The sequence below is a fragment of the Silurus aristotelis genome, assembly GCF_946808225.1.
Source record: "Silurus aristotelis genome assembly, chromosome: 24".
NCBI classification, from domain to species: Eukaryota; Metazoa; Chordata; class Actinopteri; order Siluriformes; family Siluridae; genus Silurus; species Silurus aristotelis.
The window spans coordinates 3,310,275-3,327,774 of record NC_139597.1 but is presented as its reverse complement, the minus strand read 5'-3'; the positions used below and the strand labels follow the sequence as shown (position 1 = coordinate 3,327,774).

The window sequence follows — 17,500 nt, the reverse complement described above, 5'->3', positions numbered from 1 at the left end:
GTAAGAGAGGAAAAAGAAAGGAAACAAAGAAAACGTGTTGAGTGAAAAGGGAGATGAAAAAGAGAAAAGAGAAGAAAAGAAAAGATTCCTCTTTTGGAGAGTGCGGTCTGTGAAAGTGACGAGTCAATAATACTGGAGACTCCTTTCATTAATAAAAATTACATCTGTGCAGAAAAAAACTTGTTGCTATAGAAACGGCTGCATATTAGAACGAGCTGTGATTTGCAGATACACTTTTAGATTGCAGAACTCCTGACCAATCAGAATGGAGGATTTAAATGAGTTTGAGGCGTGATGTTTATTGATTTGAGCGCTCGGCAAGTACAGGCTGTTTTACGCTTTCAGCAGCAGCGTGCTGATTTGCACATGCGAGTTTTCTCGATCAGCACTTCCAGAGTGTCGATAGAAAGAAACTCGGCATGCGATCCGCATCTGACACGTTTCGAAATAAACGGCACGACTCAGCATATTCCCGCGTAATTAGCAGCTATATTTGGTTAATGGGAAAGTTAAGTGGCTTGGATTGGGCGTATTTAGGCGTTAAATCGCTTTTCCCAGCACATGCTGGAGCAGGTGTTCGGAAGAGAGAGACAGGTGGAGGGCTAGAGAGACGGAGATGGAGAGAAAGAGAGAGAGAGATGGTGGAAATGGTTGGTGAGGGTGGGTGGGGTTCTTAAAAGAAAAGGAACATGTTTTGAAAGTGATGGGGGCGTCAGGATGGAACTGCAGCCTCTCTCGCGACTGTCGCAGCCTCTCTCTTAGCTGTCACTGAGATCTGTGGCGGTGCAGCGAGCACTACGCGACTCAGCCTTTCCACCGCTGTCACACCACTGTCACCCGGCACCAGAGACGGAGGGAGAGACAGAGAAAGAGACGGAGGGAGAGGGGTGACCTGTCGCAGACTGATAGAGCATGAAGTTGACGGGTTAGACTGACACTTTAGAGCGAGGGAGAGTGTGAAGAATGGTGAAAAAGCAAAGCGGGAAAATGAGTGAGAAGTCGTTATTTAAGTATTTTTTATGCGACTCTCTTTTGCTTTATAAACCTCTTCAGTACAGGATGTTTGGACCAGACATGGGTAAATGTTTGTGGAGTAATTTTATAATTCACAGGAATCTGACGTGCACCGCAGCAACTCACCAAACTCTTACAGTTTATATCTGCTGCAGAAGGATACAGCATGCTTTTTATCCATTTATAGTTATATTTGATGTTGTAGAAAGATAGGAAAGAATAAGTTGCAGAAACATGGAAGATAGATAGATAGATAGATAGATAGATAGATAGATAGATAGATAGATAGATAGATAGATAGATAGATAGATAGATAGATAGATAGATAGATAGATAGATAGATAGATAGATAGATAGATAGATAGATAGATAGATAGAAGAAAAAAAGGAGGAAAGAAAGAAGTGAATTAACAAATAAATAAATAAATAAATGAGTAAATAAATAAATGAGTGAGTGTGTGATTGAGTTGATTAGTGAATGAGTGAGTGGGTGAGTGGATGAATTAATAAATGAATGAATGAGTAAGTATGCGAGTGAGTGAGTAAATTAATGAATGATTGTGGGTGTGATTGAGTGAGTGTGTGAGCGAGATCATTGGTGAATGAATGAATGAATGAATGAATGAAAGTGGGTGTGATTGAGTGAGTGAGTGAGTAAGATCATTAGTAAATGAATGAATGAATGAATGAATAAGTGGGGTGATTGAGTAATTAGTGAGTGAATGATAAAGTGAGTGAGCGAGCAAATAGATGAACGAGTAAATGAGTGAGTGAGAGAATAAATAAATGTGTGTGGGGGTGAATGAGTGATTGAGTGAGTGGTTGTGTGAGTTAATTCATGAATGATTGAATGATAGGGTGAGTGAGTGAGTGAGTGAGTGAGTGAGTAAGTGAGTGAGTGAGTGAGTAAGGGAGGGAGGGAGGGAGGGAGGGAGGGAGGGAGGGAGGGAGGGAGGGAGTGAATAAATGAATTATAGTGTGTGGGTGAATAAATGAAGTGCTCCCTCACTTCCACAGCGCTACCAAGACATGATGTCATTAATAGGAATAATATTATTACTTTATTACAATCAAATAATAGTTTATAATGGACTTTTTTCTTTACTGTAACACATATATTGAACCTGTTATTGTTTCCGCTTGTACACCCTCGGTCTCGTTTTACATAACACAAACACAAAAACTACAGTTTCAAATAAAGCCAAGCTTGACTGTCCCACAAACACACGTCCCGGAGATTTCACACAGTGTTAGTTTGCCACCCCATGTGGGCTGGTATTGAACAGTAAGGGTCAATTGCAGTGTGACTTACTGAGGGAACTGCTCACTGTAGGAGGTATATGGTTTGGCAGAAGCTCATGGTGAGATCTAAAACCCAGGCATGTTCCAGCCTGAGAAGGTTTAATTTAATCCCATCTCCGGTGGCGAGCACAATTTTACCTGGAGAAACGCCGCTTAGACACATAAAGTAGGCCAATTCTTTTCATAATACTACCTCGGGGAAGTGATATGTCTGCTGACAATGCGCCTTTGAAACAGTAATTCACCTTATTTCGGCGCAGGGGACACTGTTAGCAGATCATGTGCTGATCTTTGCGTTTCCAGTTCTCTAATTTTAGCTTTTTCCGAACATTGATTTTTTCCCCCCTTTCGTCACGCTGCGACCTGTCGGTCCTGTAATCGATGTTTCAGGGTTACAAGGACTCACGGCTCAGTCGGGTAGGGCAGGTGGGGAACATGCTAACTTTAGAAAGTCATGCTCTCTTGGGTTACCAGACGGCTTTGTGCGGTTTGGAAGACAGCTGAGTCATTGCACAAGGCTGAAAGGATGAAGAGATTGTAAAACTTGTCTCTCACTGGCTGTAAATGTGTGTAAATACAATCCTCTTTTTTAAATAGCAGTTAGGCCGTTGAAGGCAACAAATGCAAAAAAGAATTACTCTCACCACAACGATATTGATTCTTCGACTATAACAGCACATCTTAGGTGTTTTATTTTATTTATATATTTATTTATATATATTTTTCTACTTTATCAGCAATTAAATGTTTTGTATTTATTAACAAACAGTACGTAAAATGTTTTAGCCATTTAGAGTTCATACAAAACACTGACACTGGAGACACTGAAACAAATGAAACTGTACCTTATAAACAATATAAAGTATTATGTGAAACACCAGCACATTAGAACTATATGTCTTGGGTTAGAATCAAGCTGTGGGTTGCCCAAAGTAACTCGAATAATGCAACATAACACACATAATGCATATAACTCAAATAACTTAATGTTACTAACTCGAGTTACTCAAATTATACAGTTAATTAATCTTAAAAAACACAAATATGTCAAATTATTCAAATAACTCAAATAAAGCAATGGCCATATTACATAGAACTAGAATTATACAAATGAATAACTTAAAATGAGTAAATTACTTTAAACAATCACTTAAGTAATTAATAATCTTACGGAATTTACATGCCCTACCAAACACATATACCTCATCTAACTCATATACTTTATCTTAGTCACATACTTTATCAAACTCATATAACTCAAATATCTTACTTACCTCACATACCTCATCTAACTAAAGTAACCTATATACATCAACAACTTAAAGGTCTTTCCTAAGTCACATTCTTTACCAAACTCATTTAACTTACATAACTCAAATACCTTACCAAACACAGAATTTAACAAAATTATATAACCTACTTAATTCAAATGCCTTGCCAAACTCATATACATTACCTGACTTACATACCTTACCCTTACAAACTCATTTACATTTCCTACGTTACCAAACTCATGTAATTTAAGTCAAGTCAAGTCAACTCAAGTTTATTTCTACAGCGCTTTTCACAACGGACATTGTCTCAAAGCAGCTTTACAGAATTTAAGAGTTAAGGTGAATGGTGTGTGTTTATCCCTGATGAGCAGCCATGGCAACTGTGGCAGGGAAAAACTCTCTTAGATGTTATGAGGAAGAAACCTTGGGAGAAACCAGGCTCAAAAGGGGAACCCATCCTCATTTGGTTGACATCAAGAGTGTGATTATAGTCTTTAAAACAACACAAAACACCTGAAAATGAGAACTAACATGAACACTGGAATGTAAAATTATGAGTAATGCTCTTTCTACAGTCTTATAAAGTCATTTGAGGTTATGGAACCAGGAGCTACTGAGCAACTCATAAAATAGCTCAACATCTGAGATCATCACAGATCCAACACCAGCTTCTCCCTGCCGGAACCTTTAAACACTCAAAAAGGTCCAGTGTCCAAACTGTACATGAAGTGAAATCCAAATCACGCTGGTACATCTCTAGATGGTTCAGGATGTTTGCGGGCATCTACTTCTTTAAAAGTCCACAATCTGCATGAGGTGGGACGTGACTGGAGCTGGCGCAACCTCAGGATGCCTCGGGATGGGTAGAGAAAGAGAAGCAGTGAAGAGGAATTAGCGTAGCTGCTGTTCATGATATTAACAAGCACAAGTTGATAATGTGCATTTGATCAGATGTACTCGAGCACATTACCTAATACCTTATCGAACTCATATACCTTAATTCAAATACCTTACCAGTAACTCATATACCTTACCTAACTCAAATAACTCACAAATGTGCATTACCTAACTCAAATAACTCCTGTGCATTATCAAACTCAAATACCTTACCAATCTCAAGTAACTCACATGCATTACGGAACTCACATAACTCAAAGGACTACGTACAGATTTTCTTGTAGCTGGCAGTGCTGATGAGTGTGCTGCTATAGCAGCCCACTGAGCTGATTTTCTTTTTTCCAACTCATTAAACTTTTTCGATTTGGAGCCAGATCAGCAAGCTCCCACCTCTGCACCAGCTTTGGGTTTTTTTGCCCCTAAAATCTCTATTAAGTCCTGTGGCAATCGCTTCATCTACATGGCATATCACTCGAGATCATTTGAAAACACAGTAATATATGCACCTCCGGGCGAAGCGCATGGGCCGGCAGGCAGCCATGCTGACAGATGTGGGCTTTAATATGTCGGGTCTTTGATCACATCTACAGGGGAGACGGTGTTGGAAGAGGCAGATAAACCGTTTAATATATACCATGTCCCCAGGCACAGTGAAGGAGGAGGGCACTGGGACGGCAACATGGATGTGAAACTGAGATGAGGCAACTTGTCTGAGGTGGAGATGACAGCTTCTGAAATTGCGTTCCTGGTTTTTTTCCGCTAAATGGCAAAGGTGTCAGGATAAAATTGGGTGTCGGGGTTTTTTTTGAACAACGCAGAACATTATCAGCCTGCCTTACTGAGTATTGTTCAGGATTTACCCCTTCGATACGTGCTCCAGATCCAGGGTTCTCGGTTGCAACAAGACCTTAGGGAGCTCTGTATTGTTCTACTTGTTGACTCTGAATAGCGATCAAGTTCTTGACTTGATCCTGAGCTTGGGTTGCTATTTGTGTGCTCTTTCTGGGTCTGTGTGAGTTTGTTATTTAAAAAAATACACCAGTATTTGGATCTATGAAGCTAATTGAGTGTCTGGAATCAAATCCAGGCTGCTTTCCAGTCACAGCGCCCAGCATTCTAGGGATAGGCTTTTCATTAGATCCATTAGAAAGCCTTATCTGAGGTATACATTGGATTTTCCGAGTTGTGGTTTCCAGGTTTTTGCCAGTTTTTGATTAAATTCATGCATGTATGGGTGTCAGCAGGTTCAAAGCAGTTTAGCAGGTAATTGCATCACATTTATCTTGGGTATGTGTGTGTGTGTATATATATATATATATATATATATATATATATATATATATATATATATATATATATATATATATATATATATATATATATATATATATATATATATATATATATATATATGTATGTATGTATGTGTGTAAGGGTGTGTTTATTTGTTATTCTTGGGAAAGCCCTCACTAATTTTCCGCCCGGTTGCTGTTAGCCGTAGCATGGAGAGCAGCAGCCCTAAGGGTGAACCCCACCAGGCAGGGGAGAATCGGGTCAAAGTCACTGGGCTGGGTAATGACTTTCCCACTGTTCTACCTCTCTCACTTTCTGCCTCTCTATCTCACACACATACACTGAATCTTGACACTTTCTTTTCTCTTTGTCCTCTTTTCCTAACTTGTATCTTCTCCCGGCTTAATGATGATGGCCGGCTTGTCCTCCTGTTCTCTCACACAAGGCTGTCAGATTTCTGACTCAGGAGCGAGTCTAAATTTAAACCCTCGCTTTATCTCACTTTGTCTTTTTTTTTTGCTATGCTTTGCTGAATATTTTATATTTATATATATATCTGCACCCTGAGAATATAGGAATGTCAATCATGATGAGGTTTTTTTTAGGTTAATTGATGTCACTGGACTGACAAAGAAGTTCAGTATAAAGGCGTGGGGGGTGGGGGTCTGAGGGGGTCTGTCATGACTCCAATCTTTTGCTGGATCTTTACATCCAGCAATGAAAGATTATTATCATTATAAAATATATATTTTCCAGTCACAGTGTGACACTGTAATAAATCTCAAATGTTAAACTTATCTCTGTTTCCAAGCACAGCAGACTATAAATACAGTATTTATGTCAGGTTACTAAGAATACCAAACAGGGACATGTCATTATCGTAGCTGATTCACAGTAGTGGTGATAATTGATCATTCATAAACTGCAGTCAGGGATATTTCCACCAGGTACCATGAATACAGTAATCATTAGTATTATTGTATCCACATAATTGGGAAATTAGAGCTCAGTGGTTAAGGCTTTTGGTTGCTGCAAGGAAGGTCTGGGGTTCAAGCCCAGGTATTGCCAAGCTGACACTCTTGGGCCCTTAAACAAGGCCCTTAACCTTTTGTGACACAGGGGTGTGATATCATGGCTAATCCTGCACTCTGACTCCAGATTCTTACAATTGCTGGGAAAGCCAAAAGAAGGAATTTCACTGTGTTGTAATGTACATTTAACAAAACTGGTAGATGAGAGAAGCTTATTTTCAAAGATAAAAGTTTGGTTAAGGTTTTAAAAAACCAAGCGACTGCTTCAAGCTTTTATTCAGATTTTAGCTTTGACTGTACGTCCCAAACTGCAAAATCTAGTGGAACATCTTCCCAGAAGAGTGGAGGTTATTTGGGGATGAATGTGGAATCTTATATTCAAAAAGCGCATCTTAGGTTCAGGTGTGGATTGTCTGTATTGCTACGTATATATATTTTCCATCTTAATGTTTTTATTCACTCCCTCTCTTTTTTCCCCTCTAATCTCCCATGCCGGCTCGGTGCCTGAATAGGCCGTTGCATTTCAAAAGCCTCTCGTGTCCCTTGCGGCTAGTGCAGAGGGACTTTCTGTCTCCTTTCCATTTCTCACAACACGTCTTGCTGCGCTACTCTGCTCTGATCTCGTAAGAATATCACACTTTGCCAAGGGAACGTTTTTTTAATATGCAGCTGAGGTGAATCTGAAGAAAACTATTGGGTAGTAAATACTTAAACAGGCTCTTTTAAGTGTACCACAGAACCAGTCTTTATACCTTGAAATGTCTTTTTTTTTTTCTTTTAATTTCAGGGAGCGCTCTTGATTAAAAGAAAAAAAAGACTGCCATCTCTTAGCATTGCCCTTTCAACCATCTCTAGACAAAACAATATCGTCTCGGTATCACAGTAAACATTATCCTGAATATCATGAGATCTCAGAGGCTCTTCTCTCAGTTTGCACTGGCAAATTCATAGCTGTAGCTTTGGTGCTAAATGTTAACGTCCTTTCATTATTAGCAGCATTAGCAGCATCCTCGTTGCTCAAAGCATTACTTATAAAGTACCATGACTTTTTTTTTTCCGAAAGATATTCGTACCACATGCGCCGTTGAATTCTCGCTCCTGATTGGTTGATTTGTTTTTTTAACACAATAGCTGTAACAATAGTGTAGCTACAAATCACAGGGTTTATATTCATACGGTTGTTTGGATGCTTCATCTGTGTGGTAACACTGTGGCGAAGGTAAATGGATGACAAAATAAATTCGCTTTCAGTGTTGGTAGGTTTCAGTGTCAGTAGTAGTAACAGTGTCATTTTCACCACCATTAAAACGAAGAACAGGGAGACATGACAAATTCCTTTTTTTTTTTCTTTTACAGATTTTTTTGCCCAACGTTCCACAACATTATTTGTATATTTATGCATAAAGAATGATATGTATAAGGAAATATAGACGCCGCAATGTGTCGTCTTTTTAAAAATGTAAAATTGTTACAGTAGGTGAGTTGACTTGTGTTAGAGATGATCTCTAATTCGCCAGTAGAGGGCAGAGCCCTACTTTTGCCTGCGGCACGAAACCTTATATATTCGTACAATTTTGTCATATTGCTGTCGTCATCATGGGATTGAAAATTCATAAGTCGAACCATCGTAACTCAGGGACCATCTGTATATATATTAGGGTTGCAACGACTAATCAATTAAATAATAATCGATATTAAAATTTGTTATTTTTCTTCTTGGGCTGCTTCCTTAATAGGGTCTCCACAGCAGATCATTCATCTCCATATCACCCCGTCTTCTACATCTGCCTCTTTCAAACCAACCACCTGCATGTCTTCTCTCACCACACCCATAAACCTCCTCCTTGGCCTTCCCCTTTTCCTCCTTCATGGCAGCTCCATCCTCTGCATTCTCCTACTGATATACCTCGTGTCCCTCCTCTGAACATGACAAAACCTCACAGATTTTTTTTTTCCGCAATTTCTGTGAATCTCTGACATTTTGGGACTTGCAGCACAAAAAAACTTATAATCCAGTGTCCAGTGTGTGTTTGTATCAACTGATTTGTCTATCAAGAAAAGACCCCTACTGTAAAATCCCTCTGTAAAACACCGACCCCTGCATTAGCCCTGTTTTTGCCGTCTTGACCACATTTGTAGATAATAGCGAGCGATGCGTCTACAGAACCAGCTTCAGGTCTGTCATCATGTTTTACATCTATACAAAGTAAAGTGAGTAGATGAGTGTATTTCGTATGCACCTGGGTATGAGATCAAACCCGATGTCAGCGCAGCACTAATAGATGAATCGTTTGAACCAATTCGGATGTGTCGAAGAGAACGCGTGACTCACTTCTGCTCCGTCTGCCAGCCTGCACTCTGTCCTTCTCATATGGACCAGATGGACTGTGTTATCAGATAATAACATCTTATTAGAGCGAGTGTGTGTGTGTGTGTGTGTGTGTGTGTTTGTGTGTGTGTGTAAGTGTGTGTGTTGTAAAACTATCCCGAGCCTGTCAACTGTCGGAGAAACTGTCACGTTCAGATCAAACGCTTTCCGGATTATCCCCCAGACCACAGAGCCACGATCCGAGTGATCGGGAGAAGAAGGCTGGAGTAAAATCCCTACACAGGAATTCTACACGTGATGTCAGAACCGCAATCCGAAGCGTTTCACCACATCCTGTACACCAAGCGAAGAAACACCACCACCAGGATGCTGTTAGGGGAAGCGAATCCCTGATTTCCTGTCACAACAGTGAAAAAATGCTTTTTAATCTCTAACAAATATATATATATATATAAATAGTGCTGGTCAATTTGAATACTCACCCATATACACACACACACACACACACACACACACACACACACACACACACACACACACACACACACTTTGTTCTCCTGATGCGCGTGCTGTGCGTGTGTATATCACAGGTGTGTTATGCTGTGAGACGGATCATAAACACGTTTTTACACGACTCTCGGGGTATTGCCCTGACACTTGTTTATTATCTGTAAAAGCAGCACTGTTAAATAAAAAGCACTTTTAACCCCGCCCCTTACTGAGACATCACACACACACACACACACACACACACACACACACACACACACACACACACACGCACACACACACCTGCTGTACCTTAATTCCACTGCAACAGTAAAGCTCAGATCCAACACGCTTGGCACCCCCTATAGGTGATCAAGAGTACTGCCTTTGTGGCAGGGGAAATGGTTTTATTTTAGGCCGAGTTTTATCTGACGCCACCAAATACACATATATATCACACTGTTATACATCATTTTTACACTGATACACACTGGAACACACTACAAAATGCTTGTGCCTCATAATTTTCCATTTTGATTATTTTATTTATTAATTTTTTTTGTTTTTAACAAGATTTTTTACGTTAACATTTTAACAGTTATCTGAACGTCACGTTATTTACTTTGTTTTTTTTAATTTTCCACATGATCCCCACATAATTCACTGATTTGTGTGGACATTTTTTTTGTTGTTGTTGATTTTAACGTGTGAACGGTTTCTGTTTAACAGCTTTCAAAAGTCGTGACCCTCGTTTTTTTTTTTTTTTTTTTTTTTTTTTTTGCTTTTAAAATGTTTAATGTTTAAAATGTTAACACTTCTGAGCTTGTGATGGTCATGTGCATTTTTTGAAATGTTTTTTCACATGCAGTCAGGTTCAGTATTCCTCGCACAAACACAGAAAAAAAAAAAAAAACTTATTTAAATTTCCACACACGTCCCTGTAATAATATTCCGTTTCTTTTTGTAAACTTTACGCTGCGATTTAGCCGTTATTATTTCAGTATTTTTGTTACGGGGGGGGTGGGGGGGGGGCATGAACGCTTTGTACCTGGGTGGTTTATTGAATCGTCCATGGAACAGGGAACAAACTGAGTGATTGGCGCTACAAAGGGAGGCGTTCTGATTAAAAAAGAAAAAAAAAAAAAAACCTTTCAGACCTGCTTAGAACGAAGGCCTGAGAGAACGAGGAACGATTGTTGCCTTTTAAATCTCCTCCATCCCTTCGCTTTCATTGTGAGTAGATTACTTCACTCCTTTCTATTCCTGCCTGCGGTGTTCTTTTGCGCCAGGCTGCTTAACTTTACAATACACACATCTAACACGCACGCTCTCTCTTTCTACCTCTCTACCGCTTTCTAGTTCTTCTTTTTTTTTTCATCATCTCTTTCTACAACATCAAAAGCTTTGACTGAGGAGCTTTTTCCAAACAGCCGCGGTTCTAAAACGGCTTTCTCTCTCCTCAGCATGCAGCCCTGCTCTACACTGATTTGGACTTAATTGCTACGAAAGTTTGTAGAAGTCAATGAGGATTAAGCGGGCAGAGTCTTGAGTGGCAGGCAGGATGGTGTGAGGGATTTGAGAAGAAGGGAAGAATTTCTCCTTCGTCTCGACACTCTGTACAGAACTCTAAGCACTGCAGATCTGTTCGGGATTTTCCTTCTGCACTGGTGTCTGTAATTTTTTTTTTTTTTAACGGTTCATTTTTCGCAGATTTCAGAATAAACCTCTTATAGATATTCCAAAATATATGTGTGAACTATATGAACAAAAGTGTTGGGACACCTGATTTTTCCAGCCATGTGCGGTCTTTTCCTGAATGGTCACAACAATTCAAAGGCACACAATTGTACAGGATGTCTTTGGATGTCAAGTCAAGTCAAGTTTATTTCTACTGCACTTTTCACAACAGACATTGTCTCAAAGCAGCTTTACAGAAATCAGCAGTTAAGGTGAATGGTGTGTATTTATCCCTGATGAGCAAGCCATGGCGAAGAAAAACTCCCTTAGATGTTATGAGGAAGAAACCTTGAGAGGAACCAGTCTCAAAAGGGGAACCCATCCTCATTTGGGTGGAGCGTATTATGTATTAGTAGGAAATCACCCAATCCGGTTCCAGCATGACAATGCCCCCGTGCACAAATCAAGCCTCATGAAGATGTCTTCTACATACATGGGTTGGAGTGGAAGATCTCCTGCTATGAAGCTCTAATTTCAACCCTTTTAAACATGATGAAATCCACCCCAGGCCTCCTCACCTCCCCTACATCAGTACCTGAATAGACACCAAAATAACAGAAGAATAAAACAGATCAGAATGGGATTAAACCTCATACCGATCCATAGTTTAGTCTCATATTGTTCCTGATACTAAAACTATCAAAATAATAACTAATTTCTGTGTTGTTTTTTTTTTTTTCTTTGACTCACAGGTGCACCAGAAAGGAGAAGTGTGAGAGATCATCCGAACCACGTCGCTTCACCTCGGACATCAGGCAGTGCGTCAGGCTCAGCGTTCACCCCAGTAACATCTCCGTGTCCCAGTACAGTGTCACGGTGAGTTCATGAGCGCTGACTCATTCACATCTCGCTCGCAAACTAATACACACCCACACACACACACACACACAAAATCCTTCTTAATGAGGTAACACAAACCTCGACAGTCTTATTTAAACCATGAGAAAAACACCACTCGGTGTTTACGCTGCTGTGTACGCTGGTGCACAAGCTGAAACTTACTTCAGATAAATTATTCACGACCCTGAGCAAGAGAGAAGGAGAGAGAGAGAGACAGAGAGAGAGAGAGAGAGAGAGAGAGAGAGAGAGAGAGAGAGAGAGAGAGGCGAACTGGATGGAGCCCAGTGCAAACAAACTGTTTCTTGGTCCAAAAAAATGCAAACAGGCCTAACTTTGATTATAAGCCAAATTTGAATGTGGAATAGCTAACATCGGCAAGGTTGAGTCGCTCATTTTTCTACCTGATGCATCAATTATGCAAAGCTGTCTTATTAGAAAACAGGGCCAAGATGCGTTCATTCGCCAACTCGCTTTGTTTTTTCGGCTTTCGTTTCTCACATAATTAAAACAACCGAAAAAAAATATATATATATATTTTTTTTTAGCTAAAATATGGGCCATGGAAAAAAAATATGAAAACCTACTCATAAAACTTTTATTGGTGAGGGTTTAGCATTTGACTTTGGATCAGAAGGTCAGAAGTTTAACCAGCACCACTTAGCTTACATTTACATTTATGGTATTTGGCAGATGCTTTTACTCATTCATCTCACAGGCAGAGGAGTGGCTGAGATTTAAACTCATGACTTCATGATACAAAGTCCAATGCCTTAACCACTAAGCTACAGTATCACCTACCACAAGCTGCCACTGCTGGGCCCTTGAGCAAGGCCCTTAACCCTCAACTGCTCAGTTGTAAGTCGCTCTGGATAAGGGGCGTCTGCCAAATGCCATAAATGTATAATTTGAATGAATAATAATAATAATGAAAGATAATAATGAGCACAAAGTTATAAAATAAATAATTGGAAAATTAAAGGAATACAGTAAGTAGCTTCATTTATTTATTTCGCATCACATCCAGCATTTATTTTAGCTCAATTTTCTATAATATTTTCACAATGATTGATTGAAACTATCTTGCTTGGACTGGTTGATTTTTGGGGGGGAGAAAGTACTGGGTCTAAATACTAAGGCTATACTCATTTACATTTGTTTTTTTTAATGGATAAATTGAATTGCAAAAGATTTAAAGTTTTATGACAAACAATAGATGAAAGAACGCTTAAGATTGACTTAAAGGATTAAATCCAGTCCTCTAGCCACACTGATATTGTTAATATTGTTGATTGGGTTGAGTGGGTTTGGTTCCTATTATGTGCAGTGTGAAAACAAATTACACAAAAAAGCGAAAGAACTAAAAATGCCAAATTTCGCAATTATTTGGACGAAAAGGTGTGGAAAATAACACTGATTTGACTTCAGATATGTGATCCAGTCATGTAGCCATGTTGATATTGTTGACATTGTTGATTAGGAGTTTGGTTCCTATCATTATGTACAGATGGAATATACACCAGATCTAACTGCAAAATTAAATACAAAATCTAAATACAAATTGTAGAATTTTCAAATTCTGAAGAAACAAATTGCAGTGATTTGGACTAAAATGTGAGGAAAAAAAAACTATATTTTTGAGTAAGTTGATTGGATTCCATGTATTATGTGTAGAGTTAAAAAACAAACCCCAATCTGCACAAAAAATACAATTTGTGAAATTTGAATGGAAATCAATAAAATAAGCCTTTGACTTGACTTCAAAGATTAAGTTCAGTCCTGTAGACATATTTATTGGGTTGTTTGGGTTCGGTTTTTATCATGATGTATAGTGTCAAAACAAACCACCACAAAGTTTTGTTGTTGATTTGGACTAAAATGTGTGGTAAAAAAAACTATATTTTTGTGTAAGTTGATAGGATTTTGGTTTGTATCATTATGTGTAGTGTAAAAAAACAATCAACGATCAAACAAACCAACCATGTAGAATTTGGATTGAAAAATACAAAAATGAAACCTTTTATTTGACCTTAAGTCCAGTCCTGTAGACAAAATTATATTGTTGATTGGGTTGATTGGGTTTAGTTCTGATGATGACAATTTAGTTCAGTCTTGTAGTCATGTTAATCTTGTGGGTATTGTTGATTGGGGTGATTAGGTTCAACGTGTGCAGTGTGAAAACAAAGCAAACCAAATTGTAAATGAATAAAAAAAAAAAAAAAAAAATTGAATAAAATGTGTGAAGAAAAAAAAGACATTTAATTTGACTTCAGAGATTAAATCCAGTCCGATACCATCTATTGTTGATTAAATTGATTGTGATCGGTTCCTATCATTATGTATAAAACAAATACACCTAATTTTAATAAACTCTGACTAAAAACGTGTAAAAAGAGCCATCTATTGAAATACAACGATTAAGTTCAGTCCTGTCAATACCATTAATTACGTTTTCTTAGCGAAACTAAAAAGCAAACCTGACAGATCTGTCCCTGGATGTCACTAAGATGAAAAGATTCCCACATGATTTGATATATCAGTTCCCAGCTGCTTCGTTCTCCAATGAGAATGAAATCATATTAAAGGCTCATCAAGGCAGCCATATAGATTCGATTTGGATCTTTTCCCATAGCCCTGGTCCTCCACCTGTATCCTTGGCAGCATTTCACAGTTCGCCAAGTCGGGTGGATTACCTGCGGTATGAGCTGTGCAAATTAAATCCGATTGATTGATTACCTTTTCTTTTTTAAATTGAGAAGACACAAAGGTAGAAGCTGTCTCGTGAATGCCGGGTGCGTCTCGACCTTTTTCGTTATTAGATATTTGTTTGAAGAGATTAAAGCCCACTCCATTTGCAGAGTCTTCTGGGAGTTGTGGATACCGAGGCTGGAATTTGCTTTGTCGTAGAAAGAAAACAGAGTTTTGTTGTTTTTTTGTTTTTTTTTATAATGAAATGTGTGTAAATGAATTTTTTAGTATGTGGATAACGCACACAGCTAACTTCAGCGAAATTGAAAAAACAGCGGTAGGATCTTTGGAACTGACACATTGGAAATGCCTCTTAGCATACACACTCGCAAAACATGCAGTATCGTCATTTTTTTAACGATGATATTTGTCAATCCATCAACATGGTTTTCCATGATGCTAAATTGTCCGTGAGGAGAGCAGAGTCAGGAACGTAGAGTCAAAGCTGAAATCTGAATTGAAGCTTGTAGTAATCTGAATTTAGTTCACATTTAATCCTCATTATCTGTTTTAGTAACCTCCATTCTTTTGGGAAGATGTTCTGCTAGATTTTGTGGAGATTTTTGCTCAAGGTTGTGGTGAATTTTCGATTGAATACATCCTGAATTGGAGCAGATTCAGGAATAGCTGATCCACACCATTGCAAACACCTGCAAAAAAATATATAGTTGGTATTATAACAAATACCAATATGAATCTGGCTTCGGGCATCAAGCAAATTTGGATCGGATTACATCTAACATGAATAGGAACTGAAATTATGTATATGTTATAGAAACAAAAGTGTGTGGACACCTGACCATAAAATTGGTATGCGCTTTCAAAACATCCTGTTCCACATTTCCTGTTAGAGTAACCTCCACTCTTCTGGGAAGATGTTCCACTATATTTTGGAGTATGCTTTTGCAGATCCATGCTCAATCAGACACAAAGTCAGGTTCTAATGTAGGTAAGGTAAGGTGAGGTGAGGAGGCCTGGGGTGCAGTCAGGGTTTTCATTTCATTATGTTCAATAGGGTTTAAAGCTCTGTAGCAGAAGATCTTCCACCCTAACTCGCGTAAAGCCTATCTTCATCTTCGTGGGCATCGTCATGCTGGAACAGGTTTGGATCTCATAATTCAAGTGAAGGAAAAAATGTAAAGACATCCTACACAGCTGTAGAGATTTCTGCATTACAGCTAGTGAAGCATTGAATTTGATCAAAATCAATTATATGAATTGCAATAAATATAAAAAGGGTTTTCTGCATGCTGCTGTACCCCTGGAAGAACTATTTTATTCTAAACGAGGTCTCTCTCTTTTTCGCACTCCTTTTTTTTCCCGCTTGCCCTTCTTTTGCTCACTACTGTATATTTAAACTCTACAGTAATATAAATGTCATCCCTGGTACAAATGTGGTTATTTGCAGAAAATATACATCGTCCCTGCTCCGAGCCCCGGCTAACCTTTTCCCAAGTTTCATTTTAATATATATTGAATACGGCGACTTAAAAAAAAAAAAAAAAGCTGCCACCAAACGGACAAGGAGAAACCACTCTGTTTGCTTTGTCCCCGAGGGCAAAGAACTGCGACTTCCACCCATTTTGTATTTAAACCCCTTTCTGCCATCGCAGCAATATATTTCCATTTTAAGTAACCGCTTTCCGTGTGACGATTTATCAATTTCTTTCGCCGGCGCCTTTCCACTCGGACGCGAAGTCAATCAGGGAGCGAAAGAGTCGACGCTCCTCGACGGATCGCACCGAGGCTTTTTTTGTTTATGCCGTGTGTGGTAGATTTTCATATTCATCCCGGCCGGGGCTTCTGAGTTCACCTGCTCTAAAAGTAATTGAAGAAATTCTTAGCTTGGCTCTCTGAAAGAGAAAAAAAAAGAAAGAGAAAGAGAGAGAGAGATTAAAATCCCGGCATCGGCTTTTGCATCCGGAGAACCTGAAGGAGGAGGGGGGTATCTTGCTTGTCCGTGTCCTCCTTCTCATTAAACAGCAATATAAAAACAGCATAGGTCAGCCGTTCTGCTGAGCAAGAGCTGTTACAGCCCCATCTCATGCCTGAGGAGCAGAGATAGACCAGGCAGCGTCACAGGCCCATTGCCTTCCATCAATATGGATATTTAGAGTCGACCTGCTTCACCTCTAGTAGGCTGCTTTACAGTTCGGCCTTCCACCCGGAACGTTCTCAGCATCCAATGCTCATTCGTTTCTTGTTCATATAAACCTTCACTTGATATGTATCTTCTTAACACAGACCACTTTTTCCCCTTAAGACTTTTGCTGATCCTGTGAACACTGTAGCCTCGGAATCCTGTTCTTGCCTGACCCCAGGTGATCTTCTCCTGTTATCATGCATTCAGGGAGACTTTTCCGCTCACCACGTTGTAGCTGAGTTACTTAGTTTTCCTGACACCTCAAACCAGAGATGTGAAGTAATGAAGTACAAATTTTTTCTGGTATCATTTATTTACTTTACTGTTTATTTTTTTGGACAACTTTCAACTTTTATTCATTAAATATATTACACAAATATCTGTACTCTCTACTTCTTACATTTTC

General features: G+C 39.1%; 1 protein-coding gene across 1 annotated transcript in view; it reads left to right on the top strand.

The window, feature by feature from the left end:
- Window positions 1-17,500, top strand: part of plxna4 (plexin A4) — a 324,275-nt gene that overhangs the window by 207,972 nt on the left and 98,803 nt on the right. The window contains exon 6 of the mRNA XM_083527925.1: window positions 12,059-12,182. Coding sequence (XP_083384051.1) covers window positions 12,059-12,182 — 124 coding nt within the window. The remainder of the gene's footprint in view (window positions 1-12,058; window positions 12,183-17,500) is intronic.